The 18394-nt window shown below is 40.2% G+C and overlaps 2 protein-coding genes across 6 annotated transcripts in view; both read right to left on the reverse strand.

Moving 5' to 3' along the window:
- Positions 1 to 1269, reverse strand: part of LOC116254268 (RNA pseudouridine synthase 5) — a 32399-nt gene extending 31130 nt beyond the window's left edge. For all 4 annotated transcript variants that reach the window (XR_004172665.2, XR_004172664.2, XR_004172663.2 and 1 more), the window contains exons 1-2: positions 1058 to 1269; positions 926 to 983 (exon numbers count right to left, since the gene is read on the reverse strand). Coding sequence is in view for 1 of the 4 variants with exons in the window: in XM_031629531.2 (XP_031485391.1) it covers positions 926 to 983; positions 1058 to 1196 (197 nt within the window). In the remaining 3 variants the exon portion in view is untranslated. The remainder of the gene's footprint in view (positions 1 to 925; positions 984 to 1057) is intronic.
- Positions 1270 to 3454: 2185 nt separating this feature from the next.
- Positions 3455 to 17241, reverse strand: LOC116254270 (proteasome subunit beta type-7-B-like). Of its 2 annotated transcripts, none has more exons than XM_031629536.2 (9): positions 17063 to 17241; positions 13447 to 13591; positions 12683 to 12824; positions 12419 to 12515; positions 12263 to 12332; positions 12042 to 12146; positions 5086 to 5184; positions 4766 to 4856; positions 3455 to 3714 (listed from the first exon to the last, which is right to left on the reverse strand). In XM_031629536.2, the coding sequence occupies exons 2-9, from the start codon at positions 13588 to 13590 to the stop codon at positions 3641 to 3643; spliced, it is 822 nt and encodes a 273-aa protein (XP_031485396.1). In that variant the 5' UTR covers position 13591; positions 17063 to 17241; the 3' UTR covers positions 3455 to 3640. The 2 variants fall into 2 exon arrangements, with proteins under 2 accessions (XP_031485396.1, XP_031485397.1); XM_031629537.2 differs by having other exon boundaries at positions 13447 to 13594.
- Positions 17242 to 18394: the final 1153 nt, after the last annotated feature.

Here is an 18394-nt window from a genome sequence, read left to right on the forward strand (position 1 = left end):
TGGTGTTTTTACCTTTGAGTGGCCTTTTATCTCATATTCTCTTTAGAGTTAACTTTAACCGTGTTGAGTTTGAACTTTGAAGGAACTACTGTATTGCTTATATAGTTTTTTGTGGTTGTAGCAGAATTAGAACCTTGCTTCTGCCCTCCGATTAAGGGATACCGCAGGATCACGTCTATCTTGTATTTTTACTCTTTCACCTTCTGCCCTTCTCTTTGTTAGTTTTCATTATTTTCTTTAAGGGAATTGATCCAATCTGAATCTGCCTGTGCTTTACCATAACATACACCAATGCCCCATGAACGCACAATCAGTTGTCCAGATAATTGCAATAATCTCACTGTAGAGTGCAGGTATGCGACATCTTTATATAACCATATGAGATATAATGACATGAGTAGAAAACCAAACTTTTTCTTTGACAATTGCAATTATGTTTTCCATAACTAAACTAACGATCTTCCCCACATGGTATTGTTGGTACATATTCGATCTTACTCCAGCAAGTAGCTTGGTAAATACATCTTCCCTGCAAAGATGATGGTTTTGGCACTCTAACGTCACACCAGCATCAATTCCTCGATGTAAAAAACGAATGTACGTTGATATATAGCGCTTCGACGTTCTATTGCGCCATGTGTAAGAGAAGAGATATCATCTGCAGATCCTGCATTCCAATCTCATTTATGTTTAAATATGAAAGGCAGCCCAAGACAAACTGGTCCATGAAGTGATAGCTTTCCATACTTTTCTGCTTCTTAGACTGAAACAATCGGGTAACTGGCTAGGCAGATATCATTGCACAGGGAAGGGAAAGGAGAGCGGAATACGGGAGCAAAAACGAACTTCATAGACCTCGGCTTCCGACTTTTCTTTTAAATTGAAACTAAAGTTACAGCAATTCAATTAGAAGAAGAGCACCAACCCTTCCTTCGGAGCGGAATCCCTGTACTTGGAAGAGTAGAATTCGATCAGGGACATTCCTGCATAGGATCCCGTAATCAAGTTAAAGGAACGGAAAAGTGGTGATTAGAGGACAAGGAGGCCAACTACTTACCAGAATCTCCGGGTTTCACGGTGTCCTTATAAAACAACCCATCGTTCATCTCCGGCCAAGGCACCCCAAAGCGGCTCAGAGATTGAGAGTTGCGCCCCTCCAAGAGAGAGGAAGAGGCACCCATCACCTCCACCTCCATTGGCTACTTCCGGAGACGCGCCGGAACACTTCGAACTTGCCCCCTGCTTGAGGCTTTTGGTGAGGCCTACGAGGACATTTTATTTGAGGGACTAACGCTCTTGCTACATTTTTGTAATAAGGGCTTCAATTTTCATTTTTTGCAAGCCTAAGTTTCTTGGGCATTTCAGGCGAAAGGCAGTAATAAACATGCTCTGTTCCGACCTTGAACGAAAAATACAAAAATTTACAAAAAAGACGTCTAACAAAAGGACCAATAACAAATGTAAATAAAAAAAAAGGCATTTAACTTTTCACAAAATAATAACTGCACTGGCATGCCAAATAATAAACTATTTGATTAATGACAAACTTGCCCTCTTCAACTTTTTTTTTTAATTAACAAAGAAAAAACCTGGTTCTTCGGTTTTAAAAGTAGCTAGAATTTTTTTCATTGGACGTCGAATTATACTTCTAATATTTTGATAGGAGCCGAAACATAATTTTTACAAATTTTTATATGATCTAATGAAAATTTTTAAAAATTACATTAAATTCTTTTTTAAAAAAATTGGGAGGGAGGTAGCCATGGCCCTTGCCGGCCCCTTTTGACTCCACCCAATTCAAAAGCAATAGTCGCATCTGATCGCACCATGACCATCTTTGCACCTCCCCTCTTTCCTCGTCCACTTGGCCGTCGACCAAGATACTCCACTTTCTTGCCTGCCCAAAATTACTGGCCAGTATTGAGCAAGCTCATCATATAAACTAGAAAGTTGGTTCAGATAAAGACTTGTTTGATCGTTGTGCTTAGTAAGAATTGTGATGTCAAGCTGCAGTTGGTACGCAGGGGCAAGATTAGTTTGGTCATTGTGCATCTCCTTCTACGTTACTTTTGTTGTCTCCTTGTACAATAATAGGCTAGCGAGGGAGGGATCCGCAGAGTTTATAAGCCATGCCATCAACATGTCGTTTTCAAATAGCCAATCATCCTACTTGGGATCATCTTTTCCAGGAGGTTTGATTTTTTTGTTGATGTCTCCCACCTTAGACCGCCTGCTTAGACAGAGTTGAGCAGATTTGGCCTAACGCAGACAGTCTGTATCATCAAGGAGAATAGAGGTGATCCTGAGCATACCATGTCTTTGATAGTTTCTTGTCTTTGAATTGCTGGAGTTGATGCTTAATTGATTGTCCAATGCATGGCCATGGTGGGAGGGAAGAAGGAATGTCTGAATCCAACATTGTGCTCTGATACTATGCTAAAACATGGATAACAAAGAACAAAAAACACAACTGAATTACATGGTTCGTCTAAGTTTGCCTACATCCGCGAAAGAGGAGGACGTCTTTAATGATATCCTGCAAGAGGGGATACAACGAGCTTATATAAGCCTGGTAAACAAAGGATCAAGATGAAGGGATAACAATGAATCTGTCAAGATCTTCTTGACAAATTTTTAATGTCCCAAAAATCACGGTAGGAGATGATCAGCAAATGTATATCCAATCTCCTTCCTAAAATAGTGGATTCTCTGAATTATCCTTTTGCAGAAGAACCTCCTCCTCTCGATGTCACAAACAACATGCAGCACAAGCTCCAGGCCAAACACCAACAGAGCCGTGAATCCTACGGCCAAGGGAATTTCCATATTCTTACCCAACATCCATGCAAGAAGGAATGCTACAAGCGTCTAGCTAAACTACAGGAGTGTCCTACTACTAATTCGTTCGTTCATTCAGGCTGTGTATTATGGCGTTCTTTTAGGTCTTTTCAATTTTTCAATCTGTGCCCTATTGTGCCCAGGAGTTGGGGTTTTACGTTGAAATTCTTGAAGACAGACGCCACAGATTAAAAATTTTGAATGCTGGAGGGTAACGTTAAATTCAGAGACAGATTTGGAATAATAAGACACGGCAACAACAAGCTACCTTCCCTGTGAGATTGTCTTTAATGCTTTGATTTTGCAAAGCAAAAACAGGAGCATCATCCCAAAGTAAAAACGCATAATGCATCTCTCTCTCCCTCCCTCTCTCTCTCTCTCTCTTACTGGTAAAAGCGCACGAACCCTTCCTCTTGAGGTTTTTGGTATAGGCTCCAGATAGAAGCTGGTAAGCAAATCGATTAGTCGGAGTGGCATGAGCACAACATAGAGCTGCGCAAATTCAGGGAAAACGATGCACTTGTTGACATGCAACACGAGCTCCAACTGATACTGGACCCTAAATGGACCAATCATGTACGTTACGTTCCTCAATCCACCACATGAAAATTGTGCATATCAGTAATGAATCATCAATAACAGTAACCTCAGTCAACCTGACAAGTACGACAAAAGAGAGGGTGGTGAAAAGTGGGGAAGAGAGACAGAGAAGCTACAAATAAAAGTCATGAGCCAAAGAAATGGCTCAATAGATTAATGATTACAGTTCCACCTTCCATATGGGGCAGGGCCAATGTTCAACTCATTCTTCCATTGCATCACCTTCAGTCACTTCCACCAGCTCCTTCAACTGCTTGGTTTTTGTTGACAAAACCACTGTGCATACAGGAAAACAAAAATGCCAACCAACTCAATATACGTTATGCAACATTAGTTCCGAGGTCAACAAAAGGATCGTTTCTCAAAAGCAACAAGATTGAGGAAAAATGGAAAACACGGTCACCTTCTCTTATTAAAAAATAATAGCGGCTGATTTAAAATAAAAATTCTTTTCTTTTTTCAAATTAATGATCAAAGGCTTAAGCTGTCAACAAATTTTGGGTTTTTTTTTTCAGAATTTCCCCATATGATAAATATGAATCGACCTCTCATGCTCACATCAGCACGATGCAAGCTCCATGGAGGCATGCACGAATAAAAGAGAGAGAGAGAGAGAGAGAGAGAGAGCCAACTTGCCACCTATGGGAATAGAAATAATGCCTGGGCATCTACTTGCCTATCAACCCGACCAAGCCCCTTAGGACACACACACACACACACACAGAGAGAGAGAGAGAGGGAAAGAAAAGGGGCGGTTGCAATAAATTTTTTTAGACAATTTAGCCTTAATCTAAGAACAAACTGCCATGATATTCAATTTTTAAAAAATATTAATGACCTCAAAATTTAAGCAGCCAAAATCTCTCACTACCCAAAACTTAACAACTTTAGATACGTTTACGGCCATACATATAGATGAGGGAAAGAGATGTACTCTCTCTCCCCTTTTTCTCTCAAACGTGTATGCATGCATGCACACACACACACACACACATGAAACCCCCTCTTTCCTTTTTCATAATGGGTTCAAAAGTCGCAAGATCTTTCGGATACCCAGTTTACTAGATTCTTAGGGTTCTTTTCTAGTTTCACCCTTATCCCATAATGCTTATCCTGTAATGCGAAAGTTGTCTTTTTATTAAATTCAAAAATTATTCTTGATTTCCATGTCAATTCAAGTTAAAACGGAAAAAAATGTTGCTTAGTTTTCATTTTGGAACCTTTCCTTTAGTATGCTGATTTTTCTAGAAGCTAATAAAGTACAACAAGAGTGCACAGGAGTGAGATGATAAAAGAACAGTGAGATGATAAGAGAACAATGGCTTACCAGTTCGGCCCTTCTCAAATGAATATCCTCTTGAACTGATATATGTACGTGGATTTGGCAACTGGTGATTCCTCAAATACTCTTTATGTCCCTGCTCATCAAAAGACGAAACATTTGTAACCAACATGTTTATTCTAAACAAGCCCCCATCAACCCACTGGTTCAGGCTTTCCCAGCAGTACGAAGCTCAGAACTCATAAATGCAATCTTAGCACGATTTTCCTTTCTCATGAGTCAGACCACTATAAATGAACCACAATATCACCAATACTCAAACTTGAGTCTTCAAGGAAACGGTTATAAAAGGACATCTTGCAAACCTTAGTTATGACACAGACGTCAACATTGCTTCCACTTCCCAAGTCATTGAAGATACCAGCACAGATTGCATCGCATACTAGTTGTATTCCTTCATCCCTCTGAAACAAAAGGGAAGGGCAGCCTCAGAAACACATTACATGTCAAGAGTCAGAGACCATTCGAATGAGTGAATCATTACGTCTATATTTTGGAGCAAAAAGGTTAAAGAATAAAAGAAGATCAAAGCCAACTGGGTAGAAAAGAAGGTCAGCTTGCATAATGCTGCTGGAACGCTGGGCCGTCACTCATTACTAATATATGACTGCTTCCAATATTTCCTACCGATAGAACAAATTATTGGCTTGCACCCTTCTGTTAAGCAAGGTTTATACTTTTTGGTTGTGGCAAAGGGACCACCAACTCACTGATCAAGTTCAAATTCCAAAGCCAGTACAGTTACATAAAGTACAATGACAAAGCGTACAGCATTGCAATTATAAATTTCCTCAGCAAGAATTCTGATGCAAGAGGAACTGCTTATCGCATTAATTAGCAGATACTGCTGATGTCCCCCGTGACTTGCAGATACTGTAAATAATACTAGTAAGCTCTCTTAATTTTCAATGAAATAACACGAGTAACTTTAGTTTCCAATTGGACTAGCACAAGTAACTCTGCTTGATAAGAAAAATGCATAATCTCTATGGGCATAACACCAGCCAAAATGATATAAGACAGGCGCATAAGTAAGATGCATTTAAACAAGCCAAAAATTTGACATGATGTAAGTCCTGGATAAATCATAGAGAAAACTCTGGAAGGTCAAACCCTATGAAATATTACTTAAAACTTACAGGAACGAAGAAATTCCTATTGAACTAAAGTTCTAAAATATTAAATTACCTGATATTCACATATCTCTAAATTTGAGTTATTGAGTACTTAGCAACTCAAGTCAAATCAACTCTGGAAGGTCAAACCCTATGAATTAGTCTCTACAACCAAGCCTAAGAAAAATTAGGCCAAAGAAAAGGAAATAAATTAGGACAAAAGTGATTGAACTGACACTGAGGGGTGAAATAGTGAATTTCAACAAAAGTGATTGAACTGACACTGAGGGGTGAAATAGTGAATTTCAATAAGAAACACATTAGTGTTGACTCTAGAAGCTTAGAAGGTAGATTTGGTCAAACTGTTGCTGCCTTATATGACACAGACACCTTGTTTGGACGAGCACCATGTTAACATTCCTGGACATGGGTGTGTGAACATGGGACATGGCATTGACTGTGTCTACTGCACCTGAGGCCAAGTCTGTCAGTTTGTGGACTGGTTATTTTTCACCAAATCCAAAACTGCCTACTTTTGAGGTTTTTTTTTTCAAAGTATATACATACTTAGGCCAGGAAAGGGTTGTTGCCTGCTTTGACCCTTATGAGAGATTAGAGAGAACCCTCGACCCTCTCCACTCCCGTGTCCCTTTATCCAGGCATCTCTCCTCTCTGCCATCTCCCTCTCCTCTCCTCACAAGTACGCTGCCCCTCCCTCTTTTTTCTACATCTCCATCTCCCTCTCCCTCTGTTCTCTTTCTATCTCCTCCCTTTTCCCTCTCCCTCTTCTTCAGCTCAATTTTCTCCTCTCTCATTCTCTGTCTCCTCCATCTATCAACTTGGGCATCATCTCATGCTTTAACCTGCAATTCTAGTTTAAAACTTTCTTCTGTCTGGCTTATCTGCATCCTTTTTTGCTGTATTTATGCATTTTTTTTTCCTATTGTTGTATCTGCGTTCTGTCTCCCTCTCTTGTTTCATCGGGTTGCTTGTTTTATCTAGATTCTATGATTCTTCACTAATTTCTAGAACTTTATTTTCTATCAGAAGTATAAATTTCAATACAATCATGGTTCATATTGACATTGTTTGCTGTAAAATTGTCTTATCACAATTCTAATAAACAGGAAAGACTTTTAATAAAATACATATCTCTGTGAGTTAAAAACTTAAAATAACATAAAATATTCAAATAGTATATGAATTGTAGTTATAACTATTAAAATAAGTGCATATACTCACACATATACTTTTAAAGCAAGATCAATGTTGTTAAATGCGATGATCCAAAGCGATGTGTTGAGCCTGTGAAGTAAGGCTAAGTTTCATGACCAAAATTTTTGAAATACATATATTTTGAAGTATCTATATTAATTTATTTCAAAGACAAAATAGAAACTCAAAGAAAGTTAAGGTAGAAATTATGATGTTTCCATTGAAAATTCATGCACATAATTGGGCAACAAAAAACACTAGCACTAAATCTATAATTGTTAGCACCTACTTAATCCCACTCACACACCCAAGGTGAAGCCCAGCTTCGAGAAGTAATTGCATTTCATATTAGGGTTTCAATCCCCATTAAGCTTAGTATATATCCCTTAAACAGGGCATCAGATATTATTAGTTGCTAACTACTCACCCGACTCACTACTGACTAAACAGGGTGACAGCCTCCCGACTCAAGTCCAAACAGAAACATGGAAATGAAATGCTATCAAAAGAAATGCGATAAAAAGGGAAAGGGAAAGACAGTTCGAGGGTTTCGGGTCCAGCTATAACTTGTCCCCCCCTTCTCAGACACCTAGTCCTCAAGGTGTGAAATCTGGGAATCTTTGCTTAATGTCTTCATCTCGTTCCCATTAGCAGAATGGAAATGATCCAGGAGTATCGCTGGCAGGTCAGTTTCAGGAGGGATAAATATCCTTCTGTCGCGATAAAGGTAAGGATTCTTCCATTCATAGCCATAAGTCTAGTGAGGTGATGACTGTAATCGATCTTTGATGTGCGGAACTGAGGAAGCATGCTAGTGAGACGCCCTGATTTGCTGCCACAGGTCCATTTGAACCCTTGACAGGGCTAGCAGGGTAGTTTCAGCCTGCTGTTCTGCTGCTCACGACAAGCTATCAGCAGCACCATTTTCCTTTCCCTTGCGAAACTGCACCTCAAAGTCGAAGCCCGTCAATTTTAAGATCCACCACTGGAGAACAGGTGAAAGGATTCGCTGTTGGAGGCAGAATTTTAAACTGTTACGGTCTGTCAGCACTATGAATTTTCATCCCAATGAGTAATGCCTCCACTCCATAACTGCCATGATGATAGCCACAAGTTCCCTTTCATAAGTTGATTTTGCACTGAAGGTTGTTCTCATGGCCTTGCTGAAAAAGGCTATCGGGTGTTTATCCTGGCCTAATACAACCCCTACTCCCACGTTTGAAGCGTCGGATTCTACCACAAATGGTAGCAGGAAATTTGGCATCTGTAAAACAGGGGCTGTCGTCACAGCATCTTTCAATTTGGCAAAGTCTTCCTCAGCCTTCTCATCACACCTGAATTGCCCCTTTTTAGTGACCGCTGTTAATGGAGAGGCTATAATCCTGTATCCATGCACAAACTTGCGGTAATACCCCGCAAATCCTAAAATGCCCGCAGCTCCCTCACGGTTTTGGGCTGTACCCAGTCATGCACAGCAGCCACTGTCTTTTTCCATCCTCAAGTGCCCTCAGCTAATCACATGCCCTAAGTAAGAGACCTGCATGGTGCCAAAGGTACACTTGGATATATTAGGCTATTAGCCTTCAGCTGATTTTGCCACAGCATAGAGAGAATGGCACGCAGGTGCTGCAGGTCCTCTTCCTCCTCCTTGCTGTAAATCAAGATATCATAAAAAAGAAACCAATATAACTCTATGCAGGTAACGGCGAAAGATTCGTTCATCACAGATTGGAACGTCGCAGGTACGTTGGTCAGTCCAAAGGGAATGACCACAAATTCATAATGCCCATCATGCGTGAGGAACACAGTCTTGGGTGCATCATCAGCCACCACCCAAATCTGGTGGTATCCTGAGGACAGGTCTAAGTTCTAAGTTCAAAAAAGAGACCCCTCCTTGCAGTTCATCCAAAAGATCGTCCATAACTGGGATTGGATAGCGATCCTTGATAGTTACTGCGTTGAGCACGCAGTAATCTACACAAAAGCGCCAGCTACCATCCTTTTTCTTCACCAGCAAGGCGGGAGAGGCAAATGGATTGTAACTGGGCTGCATAATGCCGTTCCCCAACATCTCCTGCACCATCCTTTCTAAGGCCTTCCGCTACACCTGATTATACCGATAAGGCTTCTGTTTAATAGCAGCAGTACCAGGTTGCAGGATTATGTGATGATCACCATCCCTGCTTGGAGGGAGCCCTCTTGGAGCTGAGAACACCTCTGGGAACTTCTGCATTATCTGTCCAAGTTTAACTCCATCGACGTTTGTCTGCTGCAATCAGTTATTGGGCTTACTCGAATATTGATTATTCGTAGCTAGCAGTAAGAAGGTAGGTGACGTCTTCTTCATGAGTTTCAGTGCATTCTTCTGCAATTGGTTTCCTTGTTGCTGCTTCTAGCATGAACCGTCCTTGGTCCCTGTCCCTGAATGCATCTCATCTTAACAAAGTTCCATACTACCTCGCCTCTGTCTCTTAGCCATTGTATACCAAGTACCAAGTTGGCCCCTGCCATGGCCAACATGTACAGGTCTGTGTGAAAGCAAGGGCGAATTTCTAATATTTTGTAAGTGCACTTCAGGGTGCTACCGTCACCTACCACCACATCGAACATGGCCTGAATCTCTACATCGCACCCTAACACCTTTGCTGATTCCTCTTATATGAACTTGTGGGTGCCTGGGTGGATCCTGTATCCACCAGCATGCTCACCCTCCTCCCTCTCAAGCGGCCTTCTACACACATTAGCTGGGGTGCCTCGTCACCAGCTAATGCCTGTAATTGAAATCCCCAGTGACACCTGCTCGGCTTCTTCCAACTGACAGTCTTCCTCTTCTACTGTCTCCATGGCATCGTCAGGGGTTTCATCTTCTTCCACTAGGAACGTGCAAAAGGTTGCAGGCGTGCCCCCGCGTCCATGACTGATCACAGTGAAACCATATACCTCGTTGCCTCTTCTCCTTAATTTGCTCACACGCTGACTGTCAAACAAATGGTTTGGGGATCGTGGGATTCACGTTGGGGCTGGGATTGCCAGTGTTCTCAGTTTTCAGGGGTCCCTTTGTAAACCCTTTGTTCTCCTACGTCCTAAGACTTAGAGGTTTATACTTTTCCTCTGTTGTTCTTTCCCATTCAAAGCACTCTGCTAGGTTTCGTGGTTTTAGGGCCTACACCTCTATTCACAGTTCTTCCTTCAAGCCCCCACGAAGGCTTCCACTGGCCACCCTTTAACTATGTCATTCACGCTTTCAAAGCTATCTTAGTATTCGATTACCGAACCCGTCTGCTTGATTTTGGAGAGTTCAACATTGTAATCCAGGTACATAGAGGGACCAAAACGAGCGGTCAGTGCCGCTACCAACATCTCCCAACTTGGTTTTCCTTGATGGGCCAATATCCATTGGTACCACCTTACCGCAGCTCCTTCAAAGTGTACTGCTGCATGATTCACCCTCTGCTCTCCATCGATTCCTTGATACTCAAAGAATTGTTCTGATTTGAACACCCAGCTCAATGGATCTTCCCCATAGAATTTGGGAAATTCCATTTTCACCGGTTTCCATGGTGGTTCCATCGTGGTTGATGGTCTGCTAGGTGCCCTTCTACGTCTGTCCTCTGATTCAGTAAGCTCAAAACTGGGAGTTCAAAGATTACCTTGCTAGAGAACCTCCTGCAGCCACGTCGCTAAGGTTTGCTGCTCAGTAAGTTGAGTTGAGCATCGACGCCCTCCATTCGTTTTTCCATTCTATGAAGCCTACTGTCAGAAGCCCCCAATGCTTCCTCCATTTTCGCACAATAAGCCTCTGCCACTGCCAGAGCTTACCTCGTTGTTACTCTGTCCCCCATGGCGACGCGTGATCTCCATCAAGGAGCGGAGAAGCGTCCAGCTCTAATGCCTTGTTAGCACTTGCTAAATCCCACTCACACACCCAAGGTGAAGCCCAGCTTCGAGAAGTAATTGTATTTCATATTAGGGTTTTCAATCCCCCATTAAGCTCAGTATGTAACTATATATCCCTTAAACAAGTAATCGGGTTTTATTAGTTACTGACTACTCACCCGACCCACTGCTAACTAAACAGGGTGCAAGCCACCCGACTCAGGTCCAAACAAAAACATGGATATTTAAATTATGTTGCATTAGATATTTAAATTATTCATGGGAAAAGTTGTTGTATTTGCCATGGAAATACTCAATTTCCAGCTGCATGTGACTTCATATATTTTCCAGCGACAATGTGCAGCAAGTTCAAAGTTGTTGATATGTTAGAGGCTAGGGTGCAAAAATATCAGCTTTGGATGAGTTAAACAAATAAAGCCAGATGTACAATGATCTGGAGAAAAGATAAATTAAAGTGTAGAACTCCAATCCCAAAGCCATTATTGCCGTAAAAGGGATAAACTTTCTAAGGAACCCCAGGTTGTCTCTCTCTTCCCCCTCCTTTCCAATCCATTTGTGCTTTTGTTCATTTCGTTTCTCTCTCTTCATAATGCACTTGCTCCGCTTGCCGAACACTCGAAGATAGAGAGGGCCATAGCATTGCCATCCAAGGGATTCTGAGCCTAATTCTGTGTCGCCACATTGGTAAATCACATGCAACAATAAAAAGTGAAACAAGCTACAAACAACAGAAGACAAAAAAAAAATCTGTCTCAAACAAAAAGGAATAATAAAAAAACAAAAAAACAAAAATTGGTTGTCCATAAAAACTAAAAAGCTAGGCTATTGAGCGTCTACATGATGTTCTAGGCATAAACCAGCTTGCCTAAGCAATCAGCCAAGCTTTGAGAGCTTAGTGGCAAGCTTCGGCGAGCCTTTGACAACATAGGATCCATTAATGGATCAATAAGAAAGCAGTACCTGCCATTTTGGCTAAATGACTAATAAAAGAAAAAGAATTATGATGTGCTTGCAGGCATAAGAAATGAGCTTACCGTCATGCCTTCTCTGTACTTAGACTCAAACATTGACATTGCTGCCAGTGATCCAGAACCCATTGTTGCAAAGGGAAGAGTATCAGTGGAACCATGAGGATATATCTGCAGAACATTTGCAGTTTCAGGATAGTTAGTTGTGCAAATACAACCAATTAATTAACATTTAAAAATGAACACCATATATGAAGTGCAATTTGATTATTTATTAATTAACTTACAGTATGCAAATGAGGTCCTGTAACATCAACACCACCAAGTACTAGGGCAGCACTAACATAACCTTGATAGCTAGCAAATTTTTGGACAGAAGCTGATCAGCATGCTGGATAAAAGCATGAGGCGAACATGATCATAATATAATATGATATATTTACCTGAAGAGATGAGATTTGAGGAGGGTAAGGGCAGTGACAACTCTGGATTCTCGAGCAGTTGCATAACGATGCAAGGCTAGCTGAGAACTAACCATTTCTAAGAACAACAACTAAACATTAAAATTACGCTCTAGAATTGAGGTACAATAGCAGGCATCTTATCAGCAGAGCTGCAGAAGCAAAAACCTTCAATTTCACCACTTATTGCAGCCAATGAGATACCCATCTAACTAATACATAGAACTGTTCAGTGTTCAGGGATACCTGTTACTGCCTCTGTATCAGCAGCAGTTCCAGCTCCACAACAATATATATTCGGTGCCATGTAATGGATTTTTTCACAATTCTTGTCACAGACAATTGGCCCTTCTGTAGCCCTTGTATCAGCTCCAAGAATGACCCCATCCTGGAGACAAGTGAAGCAATAAATGACCAAATAAAGTTTGCAAGGGTATGCTTAATACTAATAGTGAAAAAATAGATATCAATAAGAACTGAACAAATTTTTACTTCCAAAAAAAGACCATATATCAGAGGTCACAATAATATTCTAGTACAGCATAAGTGCATAACTATATCCTGTAAGCAAATCCAAATTTGTGTTGAAAGTGCTATTCATACTAGAGAGCCACTTTCATTTTCTCCCTTTTAGTTTATCGAGGAAGGGCAAATCCAGGAATGGACTAGATGAAGTGAAGGATATATGGAGATTTTGAGACTGAAAAGCATTAGAATAAGATGAATGAATCAAATTTGTTGATGTTTATGAGGCAAAATAGAGTGCTAATATGTTAGGCAACATATAGAATCAGCAGCCTAACAAATGAAATGCACATTCACACAAGTGCTATCAAAGACAACCCTTATTTGGAAAGGGTTGAAAATAAGGGCTGAACAACATGAACACATAGACCTAGTTGCCATGCAGAAAAGGAAGGAAATGAAGGCAGGATGGAATTTTCTGGTAGAAATATAAACATAATGGACCAATGAAATATCAGGAAGCAATATGAAAAGAAAGAGAATACCTTAAAAACGAGCCCAACAATTGTTGTTCCAGTTTTCCGAAAAGATGGTGGTTGAACACCTTTCTTCAGCAGCATCTCATTCCTCCGACACAGATCAAAACTGAATCCACCCTTTTGAGGAACATCTAGTTCCGCCTTAGTCATACTGCTGTATGAAATCAATAAGTACTAATAACTACCTCACCATGGACAATAACCCATCAGGCTTGCCTAGTCAAATATAAATTGGCGTAAGGCTTCCAATTGGAACACCATTTCTGTTGAGCTTCCCAATCCCAAGGAACAATTTTTTTAAAGATTAAAACATATGACATGCTATCAATAAATAACTTCGCCAAGCTTGATTTGCTACTTTGTAACACATAACCATGCAGACACCAAGGATCTTATGCACAATCAACATGTGACACCCTTATGAAATTGATCAGTTGATCTAACAAAAGAAATAACAAGATTCATACCTCAAAAGAACCTTGCAGACATACTTAAGAAATACATTACTTTTTGGCCCTAAAACGAAAAAGAAGTCTTTAACCTACCCATTAATGCTCCAGACAAGAATATACTCTTTGCAATTCACACCCATATATGCAGGGCATCTCCACACTTACCAAATAAGCAACCACGACATCATATTTGGGCAGAATGCAAGCCACAACTTGACTCTTATACCATATTGAAAAAGCTAAATAATGGGCAACAAAAAACGAAAGTAATAAAGGAAGAGAGAAAGCTGTGAAAGAGATACCTAAAGATTCTAAACTATCATTTGCAAGAAATCCACAGACCTTGAATGCAAAAGGCCTACACATCAGGCCTTGTTTAAAAACTAGAAACTTTTAAATAGAAGACAATGATTCTTATTCCTTAGTACAAAGTCCCTTCTCTAAACATTTTTTTCTTTCTTAACTAAAAATCCTATTTATTTTGAATGGACTCTCAAAATCATCATACGAGACTCCTCAATCTATGTAAAGCCTCATTAAAGCTACGCTTGATAGCAATGGATCTGACGTCTGAGGCTGATTTCAGATCTTTTATAATCGGAAACTTATTTTCATAATCGGACACTTAAAATATAAGATTTTTGATGGATTTTTCAAAGGCTCCGATCTTTCTCTCTCTCTCTCTCTCTCTCTCTCCCCCCCCCTCCCCTCCCTTTTAAAAAAAAAAAAAAAGGCCAAGGCCGACAGTTTTTCTCTTAGTCATAAGAAACCCTCAGCCATGGCCAAGGAATCTCTCAGTGTAGGAAAACTCTAGGCATGAACTGAGAGTTTCGCTCGCAATCACTAAGCAACCCTCAGCCATGGCTGAGGGTTTCTCTCATGTTTTGAGAAAACCTTCAGCCCATAACAAGTGTTTATCTCTCAAGTCGTTGACTCAGCCCCTCGGTTTGAGAAACCCCTAGGCCCATGCTGAGGTTTTCTCTCTCTGACATTGAGAAGACCATTGGCAAGGGCCATCGAATGGCTTGGAATTATGTTTCTAGAATTCTTATTCCAGAAGCATTACTTAATGTAGACTTTGGTAGAACAATTATTCCAGAACTGATTGCATCTTGTGTTCATTACCCTGGATGTCTAATTCCACAAAAATCATCTTATTATATGTTGCAGTAGGAAAAAACTCAGAAACTCAAAATTGTACACTTAGGAGGACAGCCATTTCTAGTGGAGTTATCTCCAAGATACAATTATGTGCAAAGGACCATTAGTGTCATCTGCTCACATTTTACATTTTTTAGCACCATCATTATCTAGAGAAAACAACTATCATTTGATCATTGATCATTGTTCACCCACTAAAGCAAAAGCAAGATTTTGGGGGCCATTTGGTCGCTTGGAATTCTACTTCTCAAACTTCGAAAAGAGGCTGGCCCCAGCAAATGCTAGAAAAATATTCTGTCTATATCCATCGAATTTTAGATTATTTTCATGAATACTAGTAGCACCCAGAGGGTGAAACTATTTTATCAGGATTAAATGTTTGCCCACTGGACAGCTTCCTCTTTTTCTCCCCAAATCCCTTTGCACTATTCTCACAAGATCACAGCAACTCGAACAGCTTGTAACACTGCTCTACAGCTCAAACGTCCCAGGATTGCTGGTTGAAATTACAGAACAAAGGCATTTTGCCTTTATAAATGAACCCGTTAGTGGCCAATGAAAGCCTAGTTAATAAAGTAAGGAACAACCATTAGGGCACTCGACTTGGAAATGTATGTTTTCAGTAATTTAAGAACGTTGGAGATCATTTGGTTTTGAAACATTTGTTTTCAGCCAAGTCACATGGGTACGGGTATGGTTTAGGTAAAGCTACGGAGATAAAAGTACGGACACAGCAATTTTAGAAAAAGTGGCTACAGGGGTATGACAGGATATATTACATACATATACACACACACACACATATATATACATATATATATATATATCTGTGTGTGTGTGTGTGTGTGTGTGCGGGCGTGCGCGCAAAATAACACAGAAAAATCAAAATGAAAGCAACATTTAAATAAACAAGTGATTTTACATAAAAACATTAAATATTAATGAACAATAACTCTAAAAACAGAATGAAAATTGAGTTTGAAAAAATTAAATCATGTAAAATTAAGCAATCTGGATCAGTGTTGGTCTAAAAAGTAAAAAGTACCCAAATGTGTCCAAGTACCCACTTTAAGTACGGGTACCGTGACACGGGTAAGCGGACCTCATTGAAGAAACAATGTGACTTAGGTTTTCAGTAATTTTAAATTGTTGAAAATCAATTTCCTATCACAATTTCTGGGGCTCTAAATCTTGAAATACTATGAAAACATAGCTGAAAAGCCTCATAGAACTGAGTTGGGCAAATTTGTCCATCGATGAAATTGGAACGATAGAAAGCAGTCAAACTTTCTCCGTTAAAACCATCTGACTGGTACAAAACTCCTTGGTAAACAATGACAAATAGACAAACTTGATAATCCCATCCACAGCATTTTCACAGCAAAGTGATCCACTCAGGGTTTCCAAAACACCCATACACCCTTACCCTAAGATCAAAAAGAGGCAAAAACCAACCACTCAAATCAACAGCCCGGAACAAACCCAGCCTCTAAAAATACGAAACCAACAACCAAAAGCAAAAAAGCACATAATGAGCACGATCAACAACCAAAAGGACGTATAAACATCACAGAAGGAAAACTGAGTCAGACCCTAAACTCCAAAAAGGCGAAATAAATATCAAATTGCATCCGATGCAAGGGGGAAAAGAGAATACTAGAGAAAACAAGACGATCCGTACATCAGAGATGAGCACAGCAGCAATGGTGACTCAGATTCAACACTCTCTATCTTTCTCTAAAAAAGGAGGAAATAAGTTAGCGCGGTGTATGGATTTTTACCCCCCAAAACCCTATCCTGTGGCAGAGAAGAGCGGGCGGGGGTTGCAGCGAAAAAGGGTAGAGGACTGGAGGGAGTCGTTGGTGACCTCGGCTTAACTCAGGGTTCTCTGGCTCTAATGGAGGAGGATGGGCGGGCGGCAGCTTGCCCTCACTCGATCTGGTCGGCGGGGGAGACAAAGAAGAAGCAGAAGACAGAAAGGCGGAGAGCAGATTAGGGAGTGCGCGTACCTTGCAGCAACGGAAGTTTCTGAGGCAGCGTCTTCAGCAGCAATGCAGGTCACACCGCCGTCCTCGACAGCACCTTCTGACGTAGCCACGCAGGGTCTTCGCCGACGGAAGGACTAAGCGGTGGGGTGAGCGTCGACGATGAAAAAGTGAGCAGCCTGAGTCTTGACGGGCAAGAAAACCATTTACGGAATCGCCGAAAATTATTATCCCGTGTTTGATGCGTTTGTTCCATTTTCTCTGATTTCCCCCGTGTTTTTCTGGGTGCATGGGGCCCCAAGTGGTCTGTAGCTGCCAGGTAATGTGGCTTGGTTAAGAGGCTCACTGAGAGGTGGGCATCTCGATCGGTCCGGGTTTGGGGTTCGGATCAATTTCGATGGGTATTCCGTATTCGCTTCAAACATTATTTTTTAATTAATAATGTTTATTTTATTATTAAAAATAATATTTTATATTAAACAATATTTTATATTTAAAAATATTTCTTTATTATAATCAGGCCGAATCCAAATCAGGTTTCGAGCATCGAGTCGGGTCCAAACCCAGGTTTTGAACATCAAGTCAAACCAACCTGAACCCAGTTCTTATCGGATCGACCTGGACCCAACTCTTATCGAGCCCTGCTAGTTCCCTTAAGAAATAAAAGAATAAATAATAGAGTTGAACCTCTTAATATATGTTGTGCTTTTGGAACAAGTTGCCTCTCCTTACCCTTTCCCATCATTAGGCATTTTTGTGGGTTGAAAATTTTCATTGCTACTTTATGTTACAAGTCCTGTTAATGACTTCTTTTAGATTTATCATATGTAAATTCTCTCATTATCTTTGTTCATTAGTTGACTTTATGAATTTCAGTTCAAGTGGCATACAGCTAGCCTGCAGAATGCATAACCTCAAAACAGAATAGATTGTTTTTCTATTTATGTTAAAAGTGTTAAATAATCTGGTTTTATTGATTTTCTATTTTTTCAAATTTTCACATTCATCCCCATGCACGCTCTCTCTCTCTCTCTCTCTCCATATAAAATTGGTGGATCCTGAGGAAGGGAGACCTAAAAAAACAATTTCAAATTTGGGACTGGTTTAACTCATTTTCTAAATATAAATAGAACATAAATATAGCTAAAAATTGTCCCTCGGAGTGCATAGCTACATTTTTCTTTTGAAATTTATGATGTTTTTGATAAAATTTACTATTGTTCTTCTTCCACCATTATATCATGTGATATGGAATATACATTTGTATGCTTTTAGATGTTTCTTTTCGATAGAGTCGTTATAGTTAGACTTGAAGTGTTCATGCAAGCTCCAAAATGCATTCCTGATTATATTTAA

Source organism: Nymphaea colorata, chromosome 5, assembly GCF_008831285.2.
Source record: "Nymphaea colorata isolate Beijing-Zhang1983 chromosome 5, ASM883128v2, whole genome shotgun sequence".
Classification (NCBI taxonomy): Eukaryota; Viridiplantae; Streptophyta; class Magnoliopsida; order Nymphaeales; family Nymphaeaceae; genus Nymphaea; species Nymphaea colorata.